General features: G+C 47.5%; 3 protein-coding genes across 3 annotated transcripts; all 3 read right to left on the reverse strand.

Annotated features, from left to right (window-relative positions):
• Positions 1-9,311: 9,311 nt before the first annotated feature.
• On the reverse strand, positions 9,312-10,788 carry C8R40DRAFT_1266555 (uncharacterized protein; the record flags this gene model as incomplete). Its single annotated transcript, XM_046233939.1, has 4 exons — positions 9,312-9,377; positions 9,418-10,307; positions 10,363-10,508; positions 10,559-10,788. The coding sequence occupies 4 exons, from the start codon at positions 10,786-10,788 to the stop codon at positions 9,312-9,314; spliced, it is 1,332 nt and encodes a 443-aa protein (XP_046084020.1).
• An 856-nt stretch (positions 10,789-11,644) lies between these two features.
• C8R40DRAFT_1051235 (tetratricopeptide repeat domain 27) lies at positions 11,645-14,388 on the reverse strand (the record flags this gene model as incomplete). Its single annotated transcript, XM_046224696.1, has 2 exons — positions 11,645-12,394; positions 12,454-14,388. 2 exons carry the CDS (start codon positions 14,386-14,388, stop codon positions 11,645-11,647), a joined length of 2,685 nt encoding a protein of 894 aa, XP_046084021.1.
• Positions 14,389-14,614: 226 nt separating this feature from the next.
• Positions 14,615-16,444, reverse strand: C8R40DRAFT_1114869 (RNA polymerase II-associated). The gene is made up of 7 exons (XM_046228531.1): positions 16,393-16,444; positions 16,110-16,339; positions 15,849-16,056; positions 15,565-15,796; positions 15,353-15,511; positions 15,095-15,304; positions 14,615-15,040 (listed from the first exon to the last, which is right to left on the reverse strand). The coding sequence occupies exons 1-7, from the start codon at positions 16,407-16,409 to the stop codon at positions 14,819-14,821; spliced, it is 1,278 nt and encodes a 425-aa protein (XP_046084022.1). The 5' UTR covers positions 16,410-16,444; the 3' UTR covers positions 14,615-14,818.
• Positions 16,445-16,451: the final 7 nt, after the last annotated feature.

Raw genomic sequence — 16,451 nt, forward strand, 5'->3', positions numbered from 1 at the left:
GAGTTCATCAAGGTTGACGACGAAGTCTCTAGCTAGGTCAGACTTCATATCGACCTCGGGCCGAACGGTGATGTTTGGGTGGTATCCTTTGTTAGCGAAGAATGGAGTAATACCAGTGGAAGCATTGGGAGCGTTGTTATAGGCGAACTCGGCGATCGGAAGTAGAGGCGACCAGTCATCTTGTTGGTAGGAACAATAGATCCTGATGTACTGTTCGAGAGTCTGATTGACACGCTCGGTTTGCCCATCGGCTTCCGGATGGTATCCAGAGGTATAGTGAAGTTCCATGGAGAGCGCTTTACCGAGAGCCCGGAAGAACGCCGAAACAAATTCAGAACCGCGATCAGAAGTGACATGATTAGGAACACCATGTTTAGAGAAGACATGAATAACAAAAAGCTCAGCTAGTTGTTCGGAAGTAATGGTGTCGTGAGTTGGAATAAATATAGCTTGTTTGGAAGATCGATCCACAACGACGAGAATAGCGGTAAAGCCATTCGACATTGGCAGTTGCTCAATGAAGTCCATGGAAATGGAATCCCATGGTCGGACCGGAACCGGTAAAGGTTTCAACAAGCCGTAAGGCCGGTGACGGCGGGGCTTATTGCGACCACAGATAGTGCAGGAAGTAACGTAGTCACGAACAAAGTCTCTGACCTTGGGCCAGGTGTATTGACGACGTACAGCTTCGAGAAGGCGGTTCTGGCCGAAATGGCCTGAGAGTGGATGATCATGGAAATAGCGAAGGACTTGAAGGCGAAGATCGCCGTGATTAGGGACATAAATACGGTCGTCAAGGCGTAGTAGCTTGTCACTACCTAAGCTCCAACGTTCATTGGAAGGATCTTTAGCAAGTTCCAAACCAGCAACGGAGCTCGGATCGGCGGGAAGGGCGAGGATGATTGCCTGGTGTAGGGCTTCGATATCCATGATAATCGAGGCTCGTAAAACCGGGCCTTCCAAGAAGGTAGCTCGAAGAGAAGCAGTGAGTTGTTCGTTAGTAAAGATAGGACGGAAGTTGTGAGGGTTCACTTGGGCGTAGCCGATATCCCCCTCTTTAGGGTAGACGTCCCAGCGTCTAGTTATCGAGTCGGGTTTCTCGCCGAGTTTCCCCGGCCGGAAGCGAATGACCATATTAAATTGATGTAAAAATTCTGACCATCGGACCTGTCGGCGTGTGAGAACCTTGGTAGTAGAGAAATACTCAAGATTCTTGTGATCGGTGACGACGTCCACCGGATCACCCGAACCTTCCAGATAATGACGCCAAGCTTTAAAGGCCTCGAAGATGGCGAGTAGCTCTTTGTCGTGTGTATCGTAGTTGAGTTCCGCCGCATGAAGCGTTCTGGAAAGGAAGGCTAGAGGATGAATTTCACCGTCAGCATATTGGATGGAAAGAATAGCCGCAATGGCGTAATCGGAAGCGTCAGTCTCCACGATAAGTGGGCGATTCGGCTCCCAATGGGCCAGTATTGGCGCAGAAGTGAAAGCGATTTTCAGATTTTCGAAGGCCTCTTGACAGCTGCTGTCCCAGATCCAGGACGCGCCTTTTCGGGTAAGCCGAGTCATCGGCACAACGATATCACTGTAATTATAAATAAAACGACGATAGAAGTTTGCAAAACCCAGGAAGGACTGAATGTCCTTAACCTTCCTCGGAACCGGCCACTCTAGAACGGTCTGAACTTTCTCCTTGGACATAGTCAATCCGTCGGGAGAAAGAATGTAACCCAAATACTCAACAGTATCCATATTGAATTCGCACTTCTCGGGGTTGGCGTAAAGCCGATGTTTCCGTAATCGCCGAAGGACTTCCTTAACGTGTTCTCGGTGTTCTTCTGGCGTATCAGAGTAGATCAGAATATCGTCAAGATAGACGATGGCACAGACATCGAGCATGTCAGAGAAGATGTCATTAACAAACCGCTGGAAAGCCGCAGGGGCGTTCGTAAGGCCGAACGGCATGACCTTCCATTCGTAAGAGCCGTAGCGGGTCCGAAAGGTGGTTTTCCATTCGTCACCTTCAGCAATTCTGACTAGATGATAAGCGTGAGCGAGATCCAATTTGGTGTATATTTTAGCTCTTTTCGGAGCGTCGAGAAGATCTGATATGAGTGGGAGTGGGTAACGATCCTTTTTGGTGATGCGATTGAGTCCACGGAAATCGACGCAAAGGCGAAGTTTGCCGTCTTTCTTCGGGACAAAAAGGACCGGAGCGCCGTGAGGAGAGGATGATGGGGTGATGGCACCAGTAGCCAGCTGTTTGTCAATAAAGTCTTTAAGGGCGACTAACTCCTTTTCAGACAAAGGATAAATACGGCCGAGGGGCGGCGAAGCGCCCTCTTCCAAGTCAATCTTCAAGTCGTAAGGTCTGTGTTCAGGAAGAGAATCTGCAGCAATCTCGTCGAAGACGTCTGCAAACTCTGCGTACTCTTCTGGAATAGAAGGATGGAGTGGAGGGACAGTAGGAGTGGTGGAAGAGCGGTCGGCGGCGCGGGCCGCGACCTCTGAGTGGATAGCACGAAGTAAAATAGGTTCCATACCAGCGTCCTTGCAAGCCCTGTTAAAGACTGCAGCACTGACAAGTGCAATGTCGACCTCGGGAGTTTCCAGTTGAGCAGCGAATTGAGAAACCGTAGGATAAGAATAGATGGGTTCAAAGGGGAATTTGGACGAAAGGGGCTTGGCCCGTAAAGTCCGAGAGCGGGAGCGAGAGCGAGAGCGAAGTGAGTCCCCAGGAGGGGTCTCCAGAATTGTCGGTGAAACCGACGGCGAAAGTTCCGGTAGCGGAACAGCGACCTTTGCATCAACAGTGTTGACGGCAGAAGGCACAGACGTCTGTGGAGAATCAAGGTGTGAAGTGTTACGGAACGTAATGTTTCGAGATGCCCAGTCAATCAACGGATTGTAGCGGGATAAGAAACTGTAACCTAGTACTGCTTTACAAGATGAATCTAAATGTGTAACATAAAAGGGTAATAGAAGCAGCTCGCCGGAAGGGAACCGAACGGCGATATTCGCCATATCGGTAATGGGTTTAGAAGATAATGAACCATCAAAGAGACGAAGATTAACAGGAGAGATTTTGGTCGTAGGAATAGAATTTTGTGAAACATAACGAGTATCAATGAAAGAGTCAGTAGAACCAGAATCAACAAGAGTAGGAAATTTGAGAAGAGCAGAGATGGGTTCGGCCGGCGCGGCCGAATCGGATAAAGGAAATTCAGTAGTCAATGATATTACAAGAGATCGTTCAATAGAAGAAAGAGCGGACGCGTTGAGATATAACTCCCCAGGTGAGGTACGAACCTGATCAACGCAGCTCCCGTTTCGTACCGGGGAACAAGAGCTGCGGATTAGTTTTCCGAATCCTCTTCAACAACCTCAATGGTTGCTTCGGGGGTTTCTTCAACCTCGGCAGCGCGGCCCTTCGATTCTCGGGCCTTTCGCTTATTGCAGTCAGCAATCTGATGCTTACCACCGCAGAAGAGACAAAGGTTGTTCTTCATCCTTCTTTCCCGTTCGGAGGGAAGTACTTTACCATCTGCTCCTAGATGGTTGAACGCGGGGCGCTGACCGCCGGATTGGCCGGAATTCGAAGAGTTCTGGGGCTTACCATTGTTGTTAGGCTTACCACCAGAGAAGGGTTTAGGTTTCGGCGTGAGCGGCGCCGAAGAGCCCGAAGGCTGAGAATTGTTTTGCTGGTTAGTAGAACCAGTCTTGAAGTCCGAGGAACCCTTCTTCGGGTTCCGAGCAATAAAAGGCTTACCAGCCTCACGCTTTCTAGTTTCCTCGCGTTTCCAATAACGATTGTCAATACGAAGAACTTCTTGACGATAATCGGCGAGCGTCGCCGGCTCGGGCAAACGCGCCATTTCGTCCTTGATGCGCTCAGCTAAGCCTCGTCCATAAGCCCATTTCAGGGCAGCAGAATCCCAGTTGGTACTAGCAGCCAGGGTGTTGAACCGGATATTGTATTTCCGGATGTTCTCGGTTTCCTTCATCTTCAGATTACCGAGAGAATCTTCGGCCTCGCCTTGGGCGTCGTAAACGCCGAAATTGTCCTGAAGCTCCTTTACAAGGGCCTTGAAGGAGGATGTCCAGGCCGGCAGCGAGTCGAGATCCGGATCGAGGATATCAGGGACAAACCATTCTTTGGCTGACCCACTGAGATAGGAAAGGGTGTAGTTCACCTTCCGTTGGTCGGTGAAGTACTTGGGACGGTCATTGAAGACCAGGGCGAGATTGACGAAGAACGTCTTGAGTTTTCGGGGATCCGAACCGTCGAAGACCTCTGGCTCCTTGACCTTGCTCTTGGATTCAGAGCTGTCAGAAGGGCGGCCGAGGGCGGCGAGGACGGTACCAAGGGTCTCAATGGAACCCTTGAACCCCGAGAGGAGTTCCAACATAGCTCGTTGCTCGTTGGGGATGTCAGGAGAGATTGGGGAACGAGGACCACCAGGTCCACCAGGACCACCAGGTCCGCCGGGACCGCCGGGACCGCCAGGCCCACTGGGGTCACCAGGCTCACCACGCGGTAAACCGCCGGAGTCGTCATCCAGATCGTCATTGTTGTTGTCGGCACCCGGATCGTCGGGATCGACAGGAGGGTCTTGATCATCGTGATCTCCAGTGTCCAAATCGAAGTGAGGAGGTGGGTCACGAGGAGATTCAGAAGCAGCGCGACGTTGGGGTTGTTTACCCGTACGGCGGGCTATGGCTTGGAGGATTGGGGAATCAATTCGAGTAGTAGACCGGCCCCGAGCCGGAGCGACCACGGGGGGTTGTCCACGGCGAGGGGTCAAGACTTGGACAGGTTGTCCGTCACCGGTGTACAAAGTGCTGTACTCAAATTGCTGATCTTCTTCCATGGCTTCAGGAAGAATTGACGTAGTAGGAACTGTGGCTGGACCGAAACCGCGATTACGGCGACGTGGTTGACCGATGGCAGAGATAGAGTCGGAGAATGGGGCAAATGATTGGGCTGTAGTGAAGAAAGTATTTTCTTCGGAGTTAGCTCTAGATTGAGCTCGAGTTTTCGGAGGCATAAAAAATGATATGTCAGTACGACGTTAACGGATAGAGTTTAATTATACTGTTAAGATCATGTACACCGTGTAACCGTGCCAAGGCCACAGGGTGTCTAAGTGCGGAAGACGAGTGGGACAGTAGTGAAGTTATTAACAACACCGCCGTTACGCCGTTAGTCCCCGGAGAGCGAGAGTAGAGAGAGAGGAACTAAGTAGCAGCCAGGTCGGAGCGGCGGTATCGCCGGTGACGAGGAGCGGACCAGAGAACGTTAAAGTCCTAAGGTCGAGGAGAACGTACTTCAAGGCGTTGGGCCTGAAGACTTAGAGAAGAGTTAAGTTGAGAAGGGAGATCTAAGTTGATCTAAGTTGATAATTAAACTGAGGAACTACAGTAGCGTACAGGCAGTATTTATATCTACGGAACGGCGCATCGGTGCGGAGCGCCAGACTAACTACTAGGAGCTATACGAGTAGTACCTGCAGGGTAGAGTAAAAGACAATAAGGAGAGACTAGAACGAAAGAGTAAAAGACAATAATGAGAGACTAGGACGAAAGGATATGTGTAGCGAGAAAGAACAATAGGGAGAGATTACAATAAGAGCAGATCTTCGGAGTACCGAGCGGCGGAATGGAGGCCCGCGGCATGGACTTGACAGCTCCGCTGCTTGGTATTCCAAGATCTGCCATTTATTGTAATCTCATCCTTATTGTTCTTTCTCGCTACACATTCCCATCCATCCTAGTCTCTTCTTATTGTCTTATTCTCTACCCTGCAAGTACTATATGTATAGCTGTTAAGATCATGTACACTGTGTAACCGTGCCAGAGGCCACAAGGTGTCTAAGGGCGGAAGGTCAAATGGGACAGTGGTGAAGTTATTAACAACACTGCCATTATGCCGCTAGTCCCTGGAGATCGAGAGTATAGAAGAGAGGAGCCAGGAGCAGCCAGGTTGGAGCGGTGGTATCGCCAGTGACGAGGAGCAAACCAAAGAACTTATAAGTCCTAAGGTTAGAGTAGAGAGTACTTCGAGGCAATGAGCCTGAAGACTTAGAGGAGAACTAAGTTGGAAAGGGAATCTAAGTTGATAATTAAACTGAGGAACTACAGTAGCGTACAGGCAGTATTTATATCTACGGATTGGCGCATTGGTGCAGAGCACTAGACTAGCTACTAGGAGCTATACGAGTAGTACCTGCAGGGTAGAGTAAAGACAATAAGGAGAGACTAGAATGAAAGGGTATGTGTAGCAAGAAAGAACAATGAGAATGAGATTACAATAAAAGGTAGATCTCAGAATAGGACCCCGAGGCATGGACTTGACAATAGCCCCTAGTAGCTAGTCTGGTGCTCTGCCCCAATAAGCCAATTGGTAGCTATAAATACTGCCTGTACTATACTGTAGTTCCTCAGTTTAATTATTAACTTAGATCACCCTAGATCTTCTTCTCTTGTCCTTTAAGTCTTCAGGCTCATCGCTTTGAAGGTCTCCTTACTCTAACCTCAGGACTTAGACATTCTTTGGTTTGCTCCTTGTTGTCGGTGTTACCGCCGCTCTGACTTGGCTGCTCCTGGTTACCTACTTCTCCACTCTTGATCTCTGGGGACTAGCGGCATAATGGCGGTGTTGTTAATAACTTCACTACTGTCCCATTTGACCCTCCGCCCTTAGACACCTTGTGGCCTCTGGCACAGCTTCACAGTGTACATGCTCTTAAAATGAGATGACAAACAATTGAAGTATATGTAGAGCATCAATAACAGGTGAACACCATTCAAGTCATTCTCTAAACAATTAAGATTAAATAAATTCTAAAGCACCTACTGTTGGGAGATATCTTCCCTTTTGTTGCCGATTCATTCCGGATGCACATGATTCAACGTACTTATAGTCTTTGTGAGGCCCCGGCACAGAAGGCCTGCTCTGGTCTTACCCAGACTGGGCCTAAGCGAACGCAGTAGCCGCCTAGGCCGTATGAGGAGGTATGGGATAGTGCCGATACTGGTGAGGGGAGCCTAACCAGGGGTAGTTGTGGAGCTTGGGTAGACCTAATAGAGGGTCCTGGAGGTGTAGAACGTAACGCGTAACCACCGCTTCGATGTGGAGGGGAGGTGTAGCTGATACGAGTGGGAAGCTGTGGGGAGCTTAGGGAGCAATAAAGCGGAATTGGGAACCTAATGGGAGGTTCCAAAGGATGAAGGACGAATTGTAGAGCCTCGACGTAGATGGTGAGTCGAAGTAGAGGCGTAGACAATACGAGGATTGACAGAAAGAGGCCAGAGATAGGAAACAGAGAGGAGAAACAGAGTTGAGGTGAGACAGAGATAAAGGAAACAGATAATGAGGAAATATATGACTGTTGAGACGTGTCAGGCCCTGTTAGCAAGTACTAGTAGACTGTACTAAAGGGAACAAGCCAGGTAGGAAGAGTTTCCAGGTAAGATTTGACAATAACACGCTGGGGAGCTCCGAGGGGAGTCCCCAGCCTATATACTGTACATGAGGCTGTCAGGTACATATGTCATGTGGCTACTGGAGTGACAGGTAATATGTACAGTAAAGATCGTAAGGATGGTGCATAGAATATCGGAAACATGTATAAGTGATGAACCGGAGCTCTGGAAAGGAAAGGGAAAGGTCCGGAGAAGCAAGGCATGACAAATGGTATCTGACCAATTGTAGAAGTTTCCTTGCAGTTCCGAACGTTTATTGTATTAAATTAATTGTACTGTGCGACTCTATATTCTGTATGTATAAATAGCGATCCGATGTATCTGGAATACAAGTGATTTTGGGACAATGTTGCAGTGCTAATCCGTAAAAAGGAAAGACACACTCCTGCCAGACTGAAGCCTCTTCACTAGCAGCCATTCGGGCCCGGCACTTGTGAGTATAGGAACATTGTGTTCTGCTCCTTGTGACTGCAAGAAGTTATATTCAGTTGTTGGGTATTCTTCAAACTTAGGATCAGTTGTTGGTCTTAAGGGCAAATCATACTGTGTGATTGTGCCAGCACATAGTTCTAGCCCTCTGTAGGGGTCTGTGTGTTTCGGTTTTAATTTACTTTGATTCAAAAACCCCAATTCTTGATATACCCATATCAATACAATCAAAGCACAAACCGTGCTGAATCTACCTTGATCAAAGGAATATATCAAATCCTTAGAACAATTCAAATTGATTGATCAAAGCTTCTTACTTAGCTCTCAAAGCTTTGCGGAACCTTTGCCAACGCTACCCCTTGCTATTAAATAAATTTGATAGCAATGAACTCACATATTGTGTATTAGATTGGCTGGTTGGAGTGCTCATTACCAGTAGAAGGAGAAGGTAGGTCAGGTGGATCAGTAATCAATGGGGGATTGACATCAATGGAACATGATAGTGATGGGATGATGTATTGTACAAGTAAAGGTATTGAGATGGTGAGAAAAGGAAAATGGGAGGGGCTGTGTACTTTATGACAGGAGAGATTTTAACATAACAAGTATTGATGAAAGAATCAGTAGAACCAGAATGTCATGTCTTACCTGGCCCCAAGCACAACATAACAGACTTCCCCAAAGCTCCTTACATGCTCCTATGCCCTGACACCTCCTTCATACTTCCACATGCAGCCAATGGAGGGCCAGCCTCGAGAGCTTTAGACCTCAATAGACTAGCACCTATGGTGCCCAAAACCCTTGCTCACTTCCCTGACCTTATTGAGGAGATGCAAGCATTGAACATACCCTATGCTTGAGAAACAATGAATGTTATACTTTTTCACTCACGGCCCTGGACCACCTAGATCCAGAAGCTGGTTGAAAGTCCAGTGAAAATACATGAAGATACTGACTTCACCACATAGTATATACAGAATGGACAAAGGATTTTCAACAAGGTCCCACAGGCGGGGAGATCCTCAATATAGAGTGTTATGTGAAATCGACATACATATGAGAGACAGATCTGAACTGCAGGGTTCCTGAAGAAGCAGTGGGATAGATAAGATCATCTGGTACGTCTCCTGGTAAAACAACAGTCGCATGTTCAACCGCTGCAGGAGAAACATAAACATAATGAATTTCTTCGATGCCATGTGTTGTAAGCCATTCCAAACCACCTGGTCTGCAGTCATGCTTGTCAGCAATGGTCGCTTGGAAAGCAATCACCGACGTTTCTGATAGAACAAGTAGAGAATGGAAAGTAGCAAAATATCGAATTGTGGGTTTCAGATATTTATACTCCAACTGCCTGAAATCCAACACTGTATCATGGTCGAACTCTAATAATGCAATTAAACCGGGCATTGCCAATGTCGATAAAGAATCTGATGTCGACCATTCCCGGGTTTTTTGTGTGGCTGATTGTCGTGGTTTACTCGGAGGTTTCATTGCACGGACCTGGACGGACCCAGCATTGACAAGGCGGAGAAGGTACTCATGAAAATGCGTATCATAGAGTTCCGCTGCCATCGATCTCGATCCAACACCTGCTGCAATTAGGTATTGCGAGAAAATGTCGACTTTTTTCTGGTGGAATCGACGGTCGTACTCTGTGATAATCATGTCCAATATCTTGTCAGATGGAGTTCGAACCGCGGCTTTAGACCTGATATCATCGTCGTACGGGAAAACTGAAAAGAATTTATGAGAAATGCCTTCCTCAATACTGTTTGTCATGGTATGTGCGTTAAACTTCGAGCTCCATATGTCACGGAGTTTTGAATCCTCCAAATTCTGAAGATCTTCTTTCATTTTCTGGTAACAGTCGTCAGGTGAAAGAAACTCAGAGCTAAAAGCTTCACGAGCGGAGCCACCAAGTAAGGCAAAAAAATACTTCAAATAGTTGGGTGATTGCTCGAATGATTGGAAATGACGCCTAAAAGGAATGGTCTTGAATGAGTCCGAGAGCGAAGAGTCAATTGGTTCATGTAAATACCCTAAAAGGAGCTCCTTGACGGTCCACTCCTTCATGTAGTAGTAACCTTTGATCCCGGAGCGTTTTTTTCGTTCGGAGAAATGTTTCTCTCTAGGCGATGCTGCCTGGATTACAAACAACGATGATTCCAGCAGATTTCGTGGGAGAGGGTCCTGTTCCTCGTTGGAATCGATTAGACACCATCCGCCGGAAAGGTGACGGTCGTAGAGTGGTACGCGCCACATCGCGGTGGTACCGGAATACTCTTGACCGTTGACAAACAAGCGTATGTCGGTCTTGCCAGCGATATAGAGAGTGGGGAGCTTCCCCGCTCGTCGTAGATTCCAGATATATAAGAGAAAGTGTGATTTGCCTACCATAAGCAATATTCAAGCGATTTGGATGAAAAGATCCAATGCGATACATACCTATTCCAGGCATTCCGACAACGGATAGCCACATCTTAGACTTCGGTGGCTCCTGGTCACCCTGAAAGGGACTTGGATAAGGAAGATCTTTGGCCAAATTTTCTTCGAAATGACTATCGCGGTTGATCAAGATTTGCACTGACAAGCTATGTAGCACATGAATTGGCGACTGAAGTTGACGAAGCCAATATAAAACCCTTGCCCTGCTCTCAAGCAATTTGTTCTCCATTCCAGAATCGCCTTGAGGCCGTTATGGTACTCGGCTCGAACAAGAATGGGTGTGTCATCCGAATATCCTGCGGTCACCCAGACAGGTTCTTGGTAGCCATCACAGTCGACCGTCTGTCTCACTGGCAATATTTTATCTCTGCCGACTTGATCCTCGATTGAAACTGCAGAAAAGTTTGGTGGGGTCGGAGACGACATAATGGATGAAATTCAAAGAAGGGTATTGTGCGTGACTGTCTTCTACCTCTGCGACGGCGCCCGCCATTTCAGCCACGTGTATTCCTTCTCAGCAGCGGCGAGTCTACCAGATGCAGATTATTAGTGAACGGAGTTCTCTCGTTTACCTTTTTCAACCTTTGGCAAGAGTCCGAATACTCACATAGAATCAAAATGGACTCTCCCATGAGTGAACGAAACTTTCTTCACTCATCGTGAATTCTGGCCCGCGAGACTACTCTTCTGGTAGTGGTTCCTCATTTTCCTCGTGCTCTTCAGATCCTGAGGAGGATGGGCAGTTCGATGTTGGCGCATTACGTAGAGGCGTTTTCAATATGACTGTAATCTCTAATACTGGAATCATCAAGCTTCATTTGATTTCGTCTGGTCACCAACACTAGTCAACGCTCGGGACTGGGGAACATTGACCCGACCCGACCAGCATCCATGAATTGACCCTTGTTTGCTCAATTGATTTTCCCTACATGTGCGAATAAAGGTGTTACTGTACTTAGATTGTCCAGGACATTTGTCCTTCCAGAAGTTTGCTCAAAGTCGTGAATCTATTATTGACATATTCCCCTAGACTTGAACCAGTCCGCTGCTGAATCACTTTCACAGCAGAGAGACACCTTTGAGCGCCAGTTTCCAAAGTGTCAACATCCGGAGCTACTGGCTCGAGTTTAAATATTCCCCTTTCAATATCTACATATAACTAAACTGCTTGTGTATTTTAGCAATTACGACTCTACAGTTGTGTTGGTTTACCTACTTACCTTGCTCATACCAGCTTCATATAATGTTACTCGTAGTTTGATGCCAATTGGATGCAAATAATCTACTTTAACCCATCCAGCAACTCCTCCAGTCTGATCCATTCAGAATCATCCTCGAAATTCTCCCTGGTCCTCGCCATGAAGCTTCTAACAACACTTTTCGCCTGTAATCTCCACTTCTTTGCACTACTACTCGCTAGCCGAGCGCCGACATTCCGGAGAATATCAACGATCTCTTCAACTTCCCCGACTGCATCTCTCCATACCCGCCTTCCCATGTCATCACCGACTACAGCTACCGTATCAAGTTCGCCTCTCGTCAACTTCCCAGCATCACTTTCTCTGTAGGCGTCCATCCACGCCTTCATAGTATCTTCCCATCGTCCCATCCATGTTAGTAATCGGGCATAGGCACGGAATACTCTAGTGGATGAGACACGAGGGAGAATGATGCGGTCGAATAAATCAAGCACACGAGGTAAGAGACCGTGTCCTTCGTTCGGGTTCAATGAATATTGAACCTGGTCGCTATTTGAGATGGCCACCGCTTCCTGTGGATCGGAAGGTGCGCGAGTAACGGCATTGACTAGTCGGTCGAGGACATCTTCGTCAAGAACGACGCCGCCTGCCTGATTGCTCGTCTCTTCAACAACGCGCCCTAAGGCTCGACATGCCTCTGCAAGTTCCCCTACGTCGACGGCGATGATCATGTAATTAGACCACATTCGCCAGTTGTCGTAGCTCCTTCTGAGACCTTCCTTGAGCGCTCTAAAAGCGAGTTGTTTGTTATCATGAGAAACAACGGTGGTATCCTGACAATGACGATTATTAATACAGTAACAGACGACGACAAACATCCTCGGATACGCACTGCAGAATCACCATCCTTGTTGGACTGTTCAATCCTCAAATACATGCTTGCTAAATTACTCCAACTCTCGCCGTCCTCCTCGTCTATTGTTACACAACGAGCAAATGCCTCCTTCGCACCTTGCCAGTCCTCCAAACGCATGCAAGCACAACCAAGAATGAACCAGGACTTGGAAAGTAGCGGCTCAATTTTCACGGATTTTTGTAAGCATTCCCTAGCGAGTCCGTATTCTGCTCTCGCAAAATAGAACCCGCCCAAAGAGCGCATAGCCCGACCAGAGGTATTTTTCGAAATTCCCCAAGCCCGCTTGTAGTGTTCCACGGCATGTTCCGGCTCGATGTCGCCCAAGATACACCACAATTTTGCTTCCCTGACGGAATCGAACCTTTGAAGTCTCTTCATAGAATCCACAGTGCCAGATGCTTTCTCCCGCGATATGACGGCCTCCGACTCGACTTTGTTTCCCGCAAGCAGATCCTTTACGATCGTAATTCCTCGATCCGGTCGGTCCAATGATACATGACATTTCACAACCTCCTCCCACATTTCTAAACGCTCATAGATATCCAAGGCTGATCTGATCACTCCGAGACTAATGAAGCGATTGGCGAGCTCCCGTTCAAGTTCCCATTTTGGAGGAAGGGATATAGAGTGTAGATAGCGTAAACGCTCAGAGACTGGAGCAGCTTCAACGTCAGTTGCAGGCATCTGGTCTACGAGTGCTTGTAGTTGTAGTGTGGAGCGTTCCACTGTTCGTGTACGATTAGCCTCTAGTCTGGAGCGGAGAAGAAGTGCCATTGTGTGTATGGTCCAATTGCGAGGGTGAGAGATGACCCGGGCCACGTAAGGAGACATTTGCTCGGAGGTTAGACCATGCAAAGGGGAAGTGTTCCGAACGTTGAGACAGAGGGAGAGGAGTATGCATTGGTCCAATGGGTGTAGCGGCGGTTGATTCGAGGGATCGATACGATAGAGAGAAGACGAGGATGGATCAGCTAATGGTCTGGATGATGTGAACTCGGTTTTTTCAAGCAGAGTATCATCATTCAGAGCAAGCGTCTCGGGAACGACGGCTTGGTCCGGCTCATTCGTGGACAAGACCTCCGTCTTTTCGGGGTTCACATCTGGGAGATGACTTTCTGCCAGTAGCACAAGCTGACTGAGTTCGGTTTGCTGAAACTTGGTACGCTTACCAAGCGCACCAGTCAGTTCGTACTGTAGATCGGTAGCCCGAGCTGCCTTGACGAAGTATTCAGCTGCAATTTTATCTTGCTGGAATATGTGATGTAGTAAGCCGTGCTCTAAAAGCAATCGGCCATTCAAATCAGGACTATCCAAGGCAAATGGGCTTTGCCAGTGTTCAAAGGTCGTCATATCATTATCCGGAAGTATTACGGGTTCGTCAATCACTTGCTGGTGAACAAGATGAGCTCGCAGACGCCACCAAATGGCAGTCTGGCAGTGATGGTAGGGAGCGTCCAAGAGGATCTGAGCGAGACGCAGAAATATTGCATGCTGCGCAAGATGATATGCAGGTTCTCCACCAAGCGCAAGTTCGGAGATGGCGAGTCCATTGAGAGTTTCGTTTGAAAGATCATGAGATTCTGTTTGCGATAAAATATCTAGAGGCTGGAAGTCTAGATCAGGGCCGGTCCAGTTGACCTGGAGGAAGGCGTGAAGGCAGGCTACGGCGAGAGCCAAGCGCAAAAGCTCGTTCTGTGGTCCATCCTGCATCAGCGACGCAGATATATTGAAGGAATTCTTTAACGTATCGGCGAGTCTGAATTGAAATAATTGTTGAGCATAGGAAGATGTGAGAGCTTCGCCGAAGCGGCCTCTTACAACAGCTTGAGCGACATCCACCAACGGAGTATGAGGAAAAGAGTTGTCCCAGTGCCCATTCAATAACGATTTCTCGATGGCCACTACGTTCATTTCAGTCATTTGTGATGCTCTCTTTGTTATAAGTATCGAAGGTAAAGTTTTTTTTTTTCAAAGCGCTTATCGATTGAGTTGAGGATATCCATGAGCGCTAAATTACGTGATCTTTCAGACTATGACGTAACATGAACGAACCTCGAGACGGAGAGGCGCGATACCTCCAGGATACCATAGTCTGTGGCCGTACCTGGGTCGTATTTCATCATGCAGATGTTTACCAGCTTTCTTGTATGTATTCTGTGCATTGAACTGAACGTATGTCGGAACAATCGACGAGTTTGTGAAGTGGGTGTCTGATACACATCCTTCCGGAAGGTAGAAACACATAAATTGAACTTGCGGTTCAGTACGATATCGAACAAACGATATGTATATCAATCCAAATGGGCAGTGGTCAATCGCAGCCCACGGTGTGAGCTCAGATTTACGTCTCAACGGGTATATGATCCACCGGCACAGGGAACGTTTGGCCGCCGAGTCCCTCATACACCTCAACTTCACCATCAGCGTCTGCATCTCCTCTCATGAGGAACAGAGGGTCCATGACCTCAGCTAATGCTTCTTCGCGTTCGTCTTCCTCTTCTTGACTCATGGGGACATGAGTAACCTTGATGACATCCCATTTGTCCTCGTATTGTTCATAAGCCTGAGACAAGGATCAATGAAGAGGCAGGTAATTAGCGAAGAAAATATTACTAACGTTTGCACGCTTCTTCTTCAATAGCATCTTGCGCTCGATGTTCTTATAGTATGCCCCCCTTGGCCTCTTAGCTGGTTTTCGATCCTCGTTGACCAGATCATCAAAATTCGAAGTCGATCCGCCGTCCTCGAAAATAAGGAGAAACTCGTTTGGTACTTCTTGTTCGACCTTAACAGTTTCATAATCACGGACGAATTTGAAGACCGTTGGCTGAAAAAAAGTTGTATCATACAATTACATCCAGAACACGATACACACCTCTTCATTCTCGGGAATTTCATAGGGCTCAACGGAATTGCGTATTTCTTTGAACTTGAGCGCGCCTTCATCTTGTTCAGTCAGATAGAATGCAAGGAAAGAGTCGTGGTCGGATTTCATAGGCCGAAGAATAGCACAGTCCAGTCTTGGATCTTCAACCTACAACAATTTAGCAGGGAACCAGATTCCAGCAAACGCAAGGAAGCACACACATCTGCCGCTCTTTCCCCAGGGCGTTCTGCAAAGCGGAACAGATCATATTGGTTTGCCCATATTTCACTATCTGGTAATATCTCATACGACTCCACTGCAGTAACGTTTGGTTTGTTCGGATGCCGAAGTTCTTCTAGTGAAAAGTTCTCGTTACATTCAACAAATGAGGCTTCAATATCGCGGAGCTGGGCTTCTCTAGAAACGTCGATTGGGGGAAGTGCTACATGTTTCCTGGAATTTTGACCAGTCAGATACGGACCAAGAAAAAAATGATATCACACACGGTTCATTCGTACTAGAGCGTTGCACTCGGTCACTGGTGTATTCCGTTTTCCGCAACCAAGCAACTTGCCCCAACGCAGGGACAGCTGAGGGTGTACTTGATCCCGTATGGTTTCCATTCATATAAGTAGATGATGACCCAGAATCATATGTCAGAAATTCATCCTTTTGATCAAGTTTGGGTAAATTGTGAGGATCTGGGTTTAACGCTAATGACCAGTAGTGTAATGCATTGAGACGTTTGGAGGTAAATGCCACCAACCTAAATCATCAGCATTCTCTTCCCAAAGTGACTCCCATTTCCCCAAGTCCAGCGGCATCCCACACTCTGCATCCACTATCATTGGTAAAGGGGTGTTGTTTGCGATAGAATTCAGGAATTCAGGTTGAGCATAGCGCATGGGATTTGTGGGTATATCGAGGAGTTTCGGTGGACAGGGCGGCGGAGGTAGTGGATTTGCATAGCGGACGCGCACCAAAAGGTCCAATTTACTACAAGGAGAATTAGATGTGAGTAAGTTTGGCGTAGGATGGCTGGATTGTACCTTTTCTTAAAACTCATAACGCGTTGGAGATGAGATGGTCAATATGCCCAAAACCGCCG

The sequence above is a fragment of the Lentinula edodes genome (genome assembly GCF_021015755.1).
Source record: "Lentinula edodes strain Le(Bin) 0899 ss11 chromosome Unknown C8R40scaffold_28, whole genome shotgun sequence".
Classification (NCBI taxonomy): domain Eukaryota; kingdom Fungi; phylum Basidiomycota; class Agaricomycetes; order Agaricales; family Omphalotaceae; genus Lentinula; species Lentinula edodes.